Source organism: Callorhinchus milii, unplaced genomic scaffold, assembly GCF_018977255.1.
Source record: "Callorhinchus milii isolate IMCB2004 unplaced genomic scaffold, IMCB_Cmil_1.0 Scaffold4, whole genome shotgun sequence".
Lineage (NCBI taxonomy): Eukaryota > Metazoa > Chordata > Chondrichthyes > Chimaeriformes > Callorhinchidae > Callorhinchus > Callorhinchus milii.
The window spans coordinates 15,872,402-15,885,726 of NW_024704745.1; the positions used below are offsets into that span (position 1 = coordinate 15,872,402).

Below are 13,325 nucleotides of genomic sequence, written 5' to 3' on the forward strand. Positions count from 1 at the left end.
GAATGTAGAGATAAACTAGATATGTTGTTGACAAAACAATGCCTTGAAATTAAATTGGATTATTTACCTGAAATGGTAAAAGAGATGTACAAATTCAGTTATTGTCCAGAAGCAAAGAAAACTTTAGCAAAACCAATTGCACCTGGAAGAGGATATAAGAAATCAAGGCGATCGTATATACCTTTTATTGAACAGGATGCTATTGATCGTTTGGAGATGAACTTAATGCAAAAAAACATTTCCCATCTCTGCGGATTTCCAACTTTATATGAAATCTCATTGGCTGTAATGATACTTGAAGCACCAACTGCCACTCCACCAATTAAAGAACGCAATATAAAAATTGAACCAATGGCTGCAGAAACATCTTTCATTTCGTCTGAAGCCAGGTGTAATTTAGAATGGCACATTAGACAGAAAAAACTGCAACAAGATTGTGGCTTACCATTATATTTGCAAAAATCCCAAGAAGCATTTATTCCACCTGCTCCAAAATTGATTCCATCCCAGCTCAACCCACAGTCTGATGTTATTACAAATGTTGTCCCAATTGAGCTTGCATTTCTGAGTGATGAAAGTCGGAAAACATTGGAACTGAATGTAAAGAAACGATTGATAAACCGTAAATGGGGTCTTCCTAAGCTTATTCAGATGTCATTAATGAGTTATATAACTCCTGCTCCATCAATAACAGGTTTTTTGCCACATTCAGAAATAACAGAAGAAAATGAAGTTCTGAGTAATACATTTAAAATGGCTGATCCAGAGAACCCATTACTACAAGTCAAAAGCGAAAAGTGGTCTTCACTACAATATGAAAGACGCAGAAGACAGATAAAGCATAATATAATGGGAAAATTATTTCCTCTTGTTAACCTGAAACCGGAATATAAAGATAAACTGGATCTGTGTTTCACAAAACAATGCCTAGAAATTAAAATGAATGATTTGCCTCAACTTGTAAAGGATTTCTACAAAAATACTTATATTCCAGAAGGAAAGAAGCTTTTATCAAAGCTTATTGCACCTGATGAAGGATTTAAAAAAAAACGACCGCGGTACATACCATTTATTGAACAGAGCGCTGTTAACCGTTTGGAGATGAATTTGAAGAACAAACACATTTCCCAACTCTGGGGATTCCCAACTCTGTTTGAAGAGTCAATGGAAATGATGATTCCTAAAGCACCTCCAGTGCCTCCAGCAATTGAAGCAATTTTAGCCCAAATTGAACCTAAGGGTACAGAAACAACTTTCATTACTAATGAGACAAGATCCAATCTGGAATGGCATATTACCCAAAAGAAACTTCAGCACAACTGGGGCGTACCTGTATATTTTCAGCAATCAGTAGAAGCGTTCATTCCAACTCCTCCCAAACTAGTTCTATCCCAGCTAAAACCTCAGTTTGATTTTGTTGCAGTCATTGCTCCATCTGACCTGCCATTTCTAAGTGTTGAAACTAGGAATTTATTGGAGTTAAATACAAAGAAAAAGATCATAAATCGCAGATGGGGTCTTCCTAAACTTGTTCAGTTATCTATGAGGGATTTTATACCCCTCGGACCAGCAATGAGTGATATTACGGTAGGGCCTGAAATGAAAAAAGGGAAATCCATATCAAATGACATTGATGAAATAAATAATTCTAAAGTCAGTTCACTAAGATCAGCTGTACTATTAGAAACTGAAAAATTCTCACCATATGAAAAATATAAAGAAAAGTTAAAGCCAACCAACATCGATGCTTTTCTCAAACAAAAAGATAAAGATAAACTAGATGTATGCCTGACAAAACAATGTTTAGAAATTAAAATGGATTGTTTGCCAGATGTAGTTAAGGAGTTGTACAAGGATACTTATCCTCTAGTATCAAAGACAGTTCATCCAAAGTTAATTTTACCTGGAAAAGTGTTTAAAAAGACAAGATCATTGTACATACCTTTTACTGAACAGGTTGTTGTTGATGTTTTAGAGTTAAATCTGAAGCACAAACAAATTATCCACCTCTGGGGTCTTGAAACTGAGTATGAAGAGTCAATGAAAATGATGGTTGCTAAAGGACCACCTGTTCCTCCAGCATTTAAGGCGAATGTAACCCAAATTGAACCAATCGGCAAGGAAACAACATTCATTGATGATGAAGCAAGAGATAATCTGGAAAGGCACATTTTGCAGAAAAAGCTTCAGTCCATCTGGGGATTACCATTAAATCTTCAGAGATCTCTAGAGGCATTCATTCCACCTGTTCCCAAACTGATTCCATTCCAGGTAACCACCCAATCTGATTATGTAATAATCATTGTCCCAGCTGAGCTACAATTCCTGAATGATGAACATAAGAAAATATTGGAGCTGAATACAAAGAAGAAAATTATAAATCGGAAATGGGGCCTTCCGAGGTTTATTCAGTCATCTTTGAACAATTATATGGCTCCAGCTCCATCAAGGCAGGATGTTATGTTACAGTCAGATGGAATTAAAGAACACAAGAAAATATTAAGCACCACTGACATCAAAATAAACTGTAAAATGGTTCCTCTGAGCACAGATCTGAACAACAAAAGAGAAAAATTATCTTTGCAGCAATATGAAAGAGGTCTTAGCATAAAGAGATTAAACAAGAAGGCAGACCTGTCTGTATTTGCTGGTCTGAAGCCAAAACATAAAGATAAACTAGATATGTGCTTGACTAAGCAATCTCTAGAAATTAAAATGGAACATTTGCCAGACGTAGTAACGCAGCTGTACAAAATTACGTATTCTTCACCACCAAAGAAACCATTACTAAAGATTATTCCATGTGGTGAAGGATTTAAAAAACCACGGTCATTATATATACCATTTATTGAACAGGGAGCAGTTGATCGCTTGGAGTTAAACTTAAAGCACAAACAAATTGTCAACCTCTGGGGTCTTGCAACACCGTATGAAGAGTCAGTGGAAATGATTGTTCCTAAAGGGCCACCTGTGCCTTCAGCAATTAAAGCAAGTGGAGCACAAATAGAACCTACAGAAGTGAAAACAGCCTTCATTGAAGATGAAGCCAGAGAAAGACTAGAATGGCATATTACACGGAAAATTCTTGAACACAATTGGGGCCGACCCCTACATATTCAGAAATCAGATGAAGCAGTCATTCCACTGGCTCCAAAATTAATACCATCCCAATTATTTCCACAGACTGATTTTGTGGTAGTTGTTGTATCAACTGAACTGGCCTTTGTAAGTAATGAACACATGAAAACACTGGAGCTGAATACAAAGAAGAGGATAATAAATCATAAATGGGGTCTTCCGAACCTTATTGAGGCATCATTGAGGAATTATATGGCTCCAGCACCATCAAAGCAGGATCTTATGTTGCAGTCAGCTGGAATTAAAGAACACAAGAAAATATTAAGTACCACTGATATCGAAAAAAACAGTAAAATGGTTTCTCGGAGCACAGATCTGAAAAACAAAAGGGAAAAATTGTCTTTGCAGCAATATGAAAGAGGTCTTAGCATGAAAATGTTAAACAAGAAGGCAGACCTGTCTGTATTTGCTGGAGTAAAGCCAACACATAAAGATAAACTAGATATGTGCTTAAGTAAGCAATGTCTAGAAATTAAAATGGAACATTTGCCAGACGTAGTAACACAGTTGTACAAAATTACATATTCTCCACCACCAAAGAAACCTTTACTAAAGATTATTCCATGTGGTGAAGGATTTAAAAAACCACGGTCATTATATATACCATTTATTGAACAGGGAGCAGTTGATCGCTTGGAGTTAAACTTAAAGCACAAACAAATTGTCAACCTCTGGGGTCTTGCAACACCGTATGAAGAGTCAGTGGAAATGATTGTTCCTAAAGGGCCACCTGTGCCTTCAGCAATTAAAGCAAGTGGAGCACAAATAGAACCTACAGAAGTGAAAACAGCCTTCATTGAAGATGAAGCCAGAGAAAGACTAGAATGGCATATTACACGGAAAATTCTTGAACACAATTGGGGCCGACCCCTACATATTCAGAAATCAGTTGAAGCAGTCATTCCAATGGCTCCAAAATTAATACCATCCCAATTATTTCCACAGACTGATTTTGTGGCAGTTGTTGCATCAACTGAACTGGCCTTTGTAAGTATTGAACACTTGAAAACACTGGAGTTGAATATAAAGAAGAGGATAATAAATCATAAATGGGGTCTTCCAAACATTATTGAGTCATCTTTGAGGAATTTTATTGTTCCGCCTCCAGCAGATTTCATGCTGCAGTCAGAAAAGATGAAAGTAATTAAGGAAATTCCCAGTAATAATAACATAGGTTATTATTACAAAATGGCTGGCCTAGGCACTTGTCTGGGAAAGAAAAAGGGAAAATTGAGTTCACAACAATATGAAAGGAGCTTCAAAAAAGAAAATCTGAAAACATTACAAGAGATTTCAATCCTCAGCAGGTTCAAGCCTCAGTGTAAAGATAATCTAGAAATGTGCTTGTTAAAGCAAAGTCTAAATATTAAAATTGGATATTTGCCTGAAATGGTAAATGATTTGTATAAAAATACTTATCCTTCAGCAACAAAAAGACCTTTACCAAAACTTATTGCGAATGGTGAGGGATATAAAAAGCAAAGAACATGTTATTTGACATTTATTGAACAAGATTCAGTAGATCGCTTAGAGATGAACTTAAAGCACAAGCAGATTTTCCATCTATGGGATCTTGAAACTCTGTATGAAGAGTCACTGAAACTCATGATTCCTAAAGGCCCACCATTGCCACCACCACTTAGGTCATTTGGATCACAAATAGAACCTGTACATATGGAAACGACTTTTATTGAAGAAGAAGCTAGAGACAGACTAGAATGGCATATTACACAGAAAAAACTTCAGCACCATTGGGGTTTGCCATTATTTATTCAGACATCCCATGAAGCATTCATACCACATGCTCCAAAGCTGATTCTGTCGCAGCTAAATCCGCGGCTTGATTTTGTGCCACTTACAATTCCAATGGATTTGGTGTTTCTCACTGATGAACATAGGAAATTATTGGAAATGATTACAAAGAAGAAGATAATAAATCGCAAATGGGGACTTCCTACACTTATTGAGTTTTCTTTAAGAAATTTCATGGCTGTTTTTCCATCAAAAGAGGACCGTGCGTTACTGTTCGAATTGGAAGAAAGCAAAACCACATCCAGTGACACTGGTAGAGCAAGTAACAATCAAACAGTTCTTCAGGAATCATTACTGCAGGCCAAAAGAGGACAAATGGCATTACAATATAAAATTGGTAGCGAAAGCATAAAGTTAAATAAAACAGCAGAAGCCACTATTTTCGCTCATCTCAAACCAGAATGTCAAGATAAAATAACCATGTGCTTAGTAAAACAGTCGCTAGAAATTAAAATGAATTGCTTGCCAGAAATAGTAAAGCAGTTGTACAAAGGTAATTATCCTCCAGTATCAAAGAAACCCTTAATGAAGATTATTGCACCTGGCGAAGGATTTAAAAAGCCAAGATCATCGTATATATGTTTTATTGAACAGGATGCAGTTGATCGCATAGAACTGAACTTAAAGCACAGACAAATTTCCAATCTCTGGGGCGTTTCAACTCTCTATGAAGAGTCAATGGAAATTATGATTCCAAAAGGACCACCTGTTCCTCCAGCAATTAAGTCAGCTGTAGTCCGAAGAGATCCTGTCGATACAGAAACAACATTCTTTGAGGAAGAAGCCAGAGATATTCTGGAAAGACACATTACACAGAAGAAACTTCAGCACAACTGGGGATTACCATCGCATGTTCAAAGATCGCTGGAAGCATTCATTCTACCTGCTCCAAAACTAATTCTATCCCATTTAACTGTCCAGCCTGAATTTGCAATAATGGTTGTTCCAAATGAATTGGCATTTGTTAGTGCTGAACATAAGAAAATCTTGGAGCTGAATACGAAGAAAAGGATAATAAATTGCAAGTGGGGTCTTCCCAAACTTATTCAAATGTCTTTGAGTATCTTCATGGCTCCTGCTCCAGTGATGTACAGTAACATTGATGAGGGAAATAAAAGAACCAAAATGGTTCCTCAACCTCATCAATGTAAAGGTACATTTCCTCAGAACAAAAAAAGGAAGTCAATTCCACAATACGAGAAGGAATGCAAAAGCATAAAGAAAATAGAAAAGGGATTGCTTTTTGATGGTCTCAAGCCAGAATATAAAGATAATCTACACATGTGCCTGATAAAACAAAATTTAGAAATTAAATTGGAGTACTTACCTGAAATGGTCCAACTGTTATACAGAAGTACTTACCCATCAGCATCAAAGAAACCTTTGCCAAAACATATTGTAAGTGGCGAAGGATTTAAAAAAACAAGACCAAGCTATTTGCCATTTATGGAACAGGATAGTATTGATCGAATAGAAATGAATTTAAAACACAGGCAAATTATCCATCTCTGGGGGCTTGAAACTGAGTATGAAGAGTCAATGGAAAGGATGATTCCCAAAGGGCCATCCTTACCTCCAGTAATTAAACCAAGTGGTGCTCAGATTGAACCTATGGCTATGGAAATAACTTTCATTGATGATGAAAGTAGAAATAGACTAGAATGGCACGTTACACAGAAAAAACTTCAGTACAACTGGGGATTACCATTAGATTTTCAGAGATCACTGGAAGCATTCATTACACCTGCTCCAAAACTAATTCCATCGCAGCTAAATCAACAGTCTCATTTTGTTAGTGTTTTTTCGCCACCTGAACTGAACTTCATAAGCTATGAACATCAAAAAAGACTGGAGTTCAATACAAGAAAGAGGATAATAAATTATAAATGGGGTATTCCCAAAGCTATTCAGGCCTCTTTAAGAAATTTTATAGTTCCTCCTCCATCAATTAATGGTTTTTTGCCTCAGAGAGAATTGGTGGAAAGAAACTCTACAACTTCAAATCTCATTAATTTCGGAGGTGGAAACATAGATACTCCTCTGTGCAAAAGAGGAAACATGTGGTCAAAACAAACCGGAAGAGATAGTGGAATCATAAAATTGAACCATACAGGAGTGTTTCGTCTTCCTGCCCTGAGACCAGAATTCAGAGATAAGCTAAACGTGTCCTTAATAAAACACTGTCTTGAAATTAAAATGTTTTTTTTCCCAGAAATGGTAAACATGTTATACAAAGATACCTACCCTCCAGCATCAAAAAAATCTTTGCCAAAGCTTGTTGCACCCGGTGATGGATTTAAAAAGGCAAGATCATCTTATGTACCTTTTATTGAACAGGATTCTGTTGATCGCTTGGAGCTGAATTTAAAACACAGACAGATTACAAATCTCTGGGGACTTGAAACAGTACATGAAAAATCAATGGAATTGATGATTCCTAAAGGGCCACCTTTACCTCCCACAATTTTGGCAAGTGGAACTCAAGTTGAACATGTGGGTATGGAAACACCATTCATTGCAGATCAAACCAGAGATAATCTCGAGAGACACATTACACTGAAAAAACTTCAGCAGAACTGGGGTTTACCGTTACATGTTCAGAGATCCCTTGAAGCATTTATGAGCCCTGCTCCAAAATTGATTCCATCCCAGCTAAATCCACAGCCTGGTTTTGTGATAGTTGTTGTTCCAGCTGATCTGCCATTTCTTAGGAATGAATATAGGAAAACACTCGAGATGAATACAAAGAAAAAGATCATAAATCGCAAATGGGGTCTCCCAAAGCTCATTCAACTATCTTTAAAGAACTTTATGCCTAAAGCTCCACAAATTGCAGTTCTCATGCTTCACTCACAAATGATAGTAGAAAGACCAATGATGGTCGTTCCTTATCCAGGTGGTGTTCTAATTAAAAGAGGAAAATTATCATTATCGAAATATCACAGAGCCAGAAGCATAAAATCAAAAAAGAATGGGGAGGTGAATTATTTTGATGGTCTCAAACCACGATGTAAAGGTAAACTAGAAATCTGCTTGACTAAACAGCAACTAGAAATTAAAATGGAATATTTGCCTGAACTGGTAAAACAGATGTACAGAAGCACCTATCCTCCAGTATCAAAGAAACGTTTACCAAAGTTTATTGCATCTGGTGAAGGATTTAAAAAAGCCAGATCAACCTATATACCTTTCATTGAGCAGGAAGCTATTGACCACTTGGAGTTAAACCTAAAACACAAGCAGATTTTGAATCTTTTGGGACTTCCGACTTTGTTCGAAATATCTACTGAAATGATGATCTCCAAAGGACCCCCTGTGCCTCCAGCAATCATAGCAAGTAGAGTACAAATAGAGTCTATGGGAATGGAAACAATCTTCATTGAAAATGAAAAGAAAGAAAAACTTGAATGGCACATTACACAGAAAAAACTTCAACTCCACTGGGGTTTACCACTACATCTTCAAAGATCATTGGAAGCATTCATTCCCCCTGCTCCAAAATTAATTCCATCTCAGCTAAAGTACAAGCCTAATTTTGTCGTAGTTATCACCCATTCTGAGTTGACATTTCTTAGTGAGGAACATATGAAGAAACTGGAGTTGAATACTAGGAAAAAGATCATAAATCAAAAATGGGGTCTCCCTAACATAATTCAATCATCATTAAAGAATTTTATGAGTCCTGCTCCAAGAAACATCGACTTCATACTGCATTCAAAAAATGTTGAAGGTAACAAGGCTATGTCCAGTAATACTGATACAGTTAAGAATTTGAAGACGTTTTCTCAGGGCACATTCTTGGGACTCAAAGGAGGAAAATTACCTTTACTGCAATATGAAAGCGACAGTAAAAACATAAAATTGCGCAAGTTAGCAGAAATATCTGCTAACTTCAAACCAGAGTATAAAGCTAAACTGGATATATGCCTGACAAAGCAATGTCTGGAAATTAAAATGTACCATTTGCCTAAACTGGTAATGGACCGCTACAAAAATACCTATCCTTCAGGCACAAATAAATATTTACCAAAACTTATTGCTCCTGGGAAAGGCCATAAAAAATCAAGACCATGGTATATTCCTTTTATTGAGCAAGGTGATATTGATCATATAGAGATGAACTTAAAGCACAGACAGATTTTATATCTTTGGGGACTTGAAACTCTGTATGAGAAGTCAATGAAAATGTTGATTCCTAAAGGACCACCTGTAAACCCGCCAATCAAGGCAAGAGGAATTCAAATAGAACCTGTCGGTGCAAAAGCAATGTTTATTTCTGATGAAGTCAGGAACACTCTAGAATGGCATATTTTGCGGAAGAAACTTCAGCTGACCTGGGCCTTACCGTTATATTTCCAAAATTCAGCACAGGCATCTGTGCCCTCTGCTCCCAAACTGATTTTATCCCAACTCAAATCACATCCAGAATTTGATATAATTGTTCCTGCAATTGAGGTGTCATTTATTAGTGATGATCATAAGAGAGTGTTGGAGATAAATATAAAGAAAAAGAATGTAAATCACAGATGGGGCCTCCCCAGGCTTATTCAGTCTTCATTAAATGAATTTATGGTTCCTCCTCCACCAATAAAAGAGTTCATGATGCACTGTAAAATTACAGAAGAAAACATCAGAAGCAATGATTTATCAAAGAATTTTAAAATAAATTTTCCTCAGGAAACATTCATTCTGAACAAAGGACAAAAAAGAAGTTTAGAAGACTGTTTTAGGGAAAGCGTCAAAATGAATAAGATAGGAGTGGTGTCTCCTATTACTAGATTTAAACCAGAGAGCAATGATAATCTAGGTGTCTGTTTAATAAAACAGAGCTTATATATAAAAATGGATTGCTTGCCTGAAATGGTAATCGGGTTATATAAAGAGTCCTATCCTCCGGCATCAAAGAGACCTTTACTGAAGGTTATAGCACCTGGCAAAGGATTTAAAAGACCAAGATTACTATATATTCCATTTGCTGAACAGGATATTGTTGATCGCTTGGAGATGAACTTAAAGCACAAACAGATTTATAATCTCTGGGGTCTTGCTACTCCATATGACAAATCAATAAAGATGATGATTCCTAAAGCACCACCTTTGCCTCCTGCAATCAAAGGAAGTGGATTTAAAATTGAACCAACAGGTAGGAAAACGGCATTTGTACCTAATGCAATCAGAAATATTCTAGAATGGCATATTACACAGAAAAAACTTCAACACAACTGGGGCTTACCATTACATCTGCAAAGATCAGCAGATGCTTTCATACTGCCTCCTCCAAAACTGATTCCATCCCAGCTAAATTTATGCCCTAATTTTGATATCGTTTTTTCTGGAAATGAATTAGTATTCCTCAGTGAAGAGCATAAAGAAACCTTGGAATTAAATACAAGGAATCGGATCATAAATCACAGGTGGGGACTCCCTAAGATTATTCAGACTTCTTTAAATAGCTTCATACCGCCTGCTCCATCTGTACAGGATGTCATGCGTCTGTTAAAACCTGAAGAAGTATGTGTGGAAACATTTAATAAAGCTGATCTAAGCAAACATTATGCAGCTTTCCCTTCAGAACAAGCTCCGCTGAAGATGAATACAATTTCTTCAGCAGAATGTAAACTTATCAGGGAAAATTGCTGTTTGAATAATTCAGAAGGAGTTTCTGTCAGTGTAAAACTTGATGCTAAAGATGAGCTGGATATAGAAATGAAATCAATATTGAATAAATCTTCCTTTCCAACACCAGATAAAACATTACTAAAGTTGGATGCCCCTTGTAGAGGATTGAAGAAACAAAATTTACAGTGCAAGAACAGTGACAATTGTCTCACAGTAGATTGTTCCGTAACCTCACCTAATTATAGACTGAAATCCATGAGAACAGTGGATTCAGCAGCTTTGACAGGACAGAAGTTGGCTGATTTGGCATACAAACCAATGACTGTAGTGGGACTTTCTCTAGGTCCAGCAGTAATAGGAGCAAATCTGCCTTCATCTCACGTAACTGTACAGGAAGAGCTCAATATTTATCTCAAACAAAATATTATGAATTCTGTTTTATCGCCACGTCCTGTTTCTTATGCAGATTGTGAAGAAATTTTAGCAAAAAATGCAAGAGAAGGCGGTAAAACTATGCAAAATGGATTCTGCTCAGAACGACAGTGTAAAAATCAATTGAGTGAGGAAACAAAAAGGCATATTCAACAGGATGAAGAACATGGATTTTGTAAAATAATTGCAGGTGGTAGTGTTAAAAATAAGAAGGAACAAGAAAAAGTGCATGTTGATTTATCAGAAATCATGCAAGGCCAGCCATCGCATGCAGGAGTTTGTGAAACTGAGCAAGAAGGATTAGTTATTTCACCTCAAGAGGCAGACGATGGAAATTACTTGAGTGTTTCTGATGAGGAACTCCATGGTGCTTATGGTGAAAATCTGAATAAATCCTATCATACTTCTAGATTAAATGTTGTGAAGAAAAAGTATAAGAAAACCTTGCACAGTCGTTTCCCAAATCAAACAAAAACGGATAGAATTTTGGTCAAATCAAAGGTTAAATTTTCAAAGCAAGAGCGTCCAAGACCAAAAACATTTAAACAAGAGGATAGAAGAAAAAAAAAATGCAATAAACGTCGTCTTTTGGTCAGTCCAACTGAAGAACTGCAAAACGTGGTTCAAATGACCTTCAGTTCAGAAAATGACCAAAACGAGAGAGCTCATTCTTACACCTCACATTGTCACAGACCAGAGAGCCCAGGGACAACAAGCGTATCTTCTCATAGTCCTAGACAAAATGAGAGGTCATCACAAAGCTCTGCATCACAAAGAATTTGTAGTTTAGCATGTCAGGAGGCTTTGTCGTCTGAGGATTCTCAGTTCACTCCGAATGAAGGTACAGTACATATTTATTTCAATGTTATAGTAACAGTAAAAAAAAATCCTAACGCCTTGTATGCAGGAAGTAAGTGACTCCACTGGCGGATTTAGATCTTGATCTATTGGATATAGTATATGTGGAGTCCTGTAGCTCAGTGGTTAGAGCACTCGCTTTGCAAGCGAGAAACCCGAGTTCAATTCCAGGCAGGGCGAAACCTTGGGCAAGTTTCCTTACTCCACACAGAGCCTAATAATAATCCCTCCAAAAAACAAAAACAATAATTAAAAAATTGGTCATTTTCAATCTACGACTGTTTGTGGGACATTGCTGTGCGCAATTGGCTGCCGCGTTCGCCCACAAATATACAGTCAACTCACTTTACAGTATATTCTGTGAAGCGCTTTGGGACGTCCTCCCGACGTGAAAAGCGCTATATCAAATGCAAGGATTATTATTATATAATACCATGAGATAATAAGGCTCTCTGTACATAATATCACAAGTGGTTCCTACTATTCTTATTGTATTGCATATGGTTTGATATATAAGTTTAAATCCAGATGCAAACCATTCAGTTTAATATTAAACTCGCTTTAACCATTTCATCGGTATAAGAATACATTTCTATTGTTCTGTTTTATGTACAGAATGAAGCCGACCAGTTCTCTTATTTCTCCAAAACAATTTGTAGTGTAACGTAAAGAACTCAGCGACTGAGCAATTTTTAAATTTAATTTAGAATTAATTTCTCTTCGACCGTGCCTTCAGCTCCCCTCTCGACTCTCTATCCCCTCCTCGCTTCCTTCCCTCCCCTCATCATTTCCCCCCTGGTCGGGTCCCGACCCAGCTGTCCAGCGCCTTGGGACATCCTCTCGACGTGAAAGGCGCTCTATAAATGAAATGTTGTTGTTGTTTAATAAGACAATAATGAAAATAGTACAGTATCTTTAGTAAATATATGGGGTAAGATGTCATTAGGTTAAGACTTACTCCAGTTATCTAGAATGAGCCCAATTGTTGAACTCAATTTTTGAAGTCAGACATTTTCTGCAGTTCTAAAAAAAATGAAAATGCTACGTAAACAGAAACATTTAAATTTAAATGGAATTTTACCCCAATAAATGTTTATCAATTCTGTTGAAAACGAGCAGTTGTGCATTATAATAATCCTTACATTAGCTTATTTAGTATGTATTCAGTAGTTTGGGACAGACATTACAATGTTTGATGTAACTGGTTAACTTGTTTACTCTCCTATTTTAGCCTATTACCAGTGCGAGAGTCCATTGTTCCCACAAGCAGTACACTAGGACTAAAGAAACCAGAGAAGGTATTGTAGAGCAATTTATGTTGTGTGGTATTGAATAGTATTTAAATGTTATTATTTGCAAGGTTGAAAAGTGATAACACAGTGTTTTTGAAATGTTTTCTTTTAATTACAGTTTATGGGGAGAAACATCAGCAGATCCATCAAAACGTACCATCATAAGTAGATGAT

General features: G+C 36.7%; 1 protein-coding gene across 1 annotated transcript; it reads left to right on the forward strand.

The window, feature by feature from the left end:
- Nucleotides 1–4,550: 4,550 nt before the first annotated feature.
- LOC103177415 lies at nt 4,551–13,151 on the forward strand. Its single transcript, XM_007891554.2, has 2 exons — nt 4,551–11,842; nt 13,091–13,151. Exons 1-2 carry the CDS (start codon nt 4,672–4,674, stop codon nt 13,135–13,137), a joined length of 7,218 nt encoding a protein of 2,405 aa, XP_007889745.2. The 5' UTR covers nt 4,551–4,671; the 3' UTR covers nt 13,138–13,151.
- The last annotated feature ends 174 nt before the right edge of the window (nt 13,152–13,325 follow it).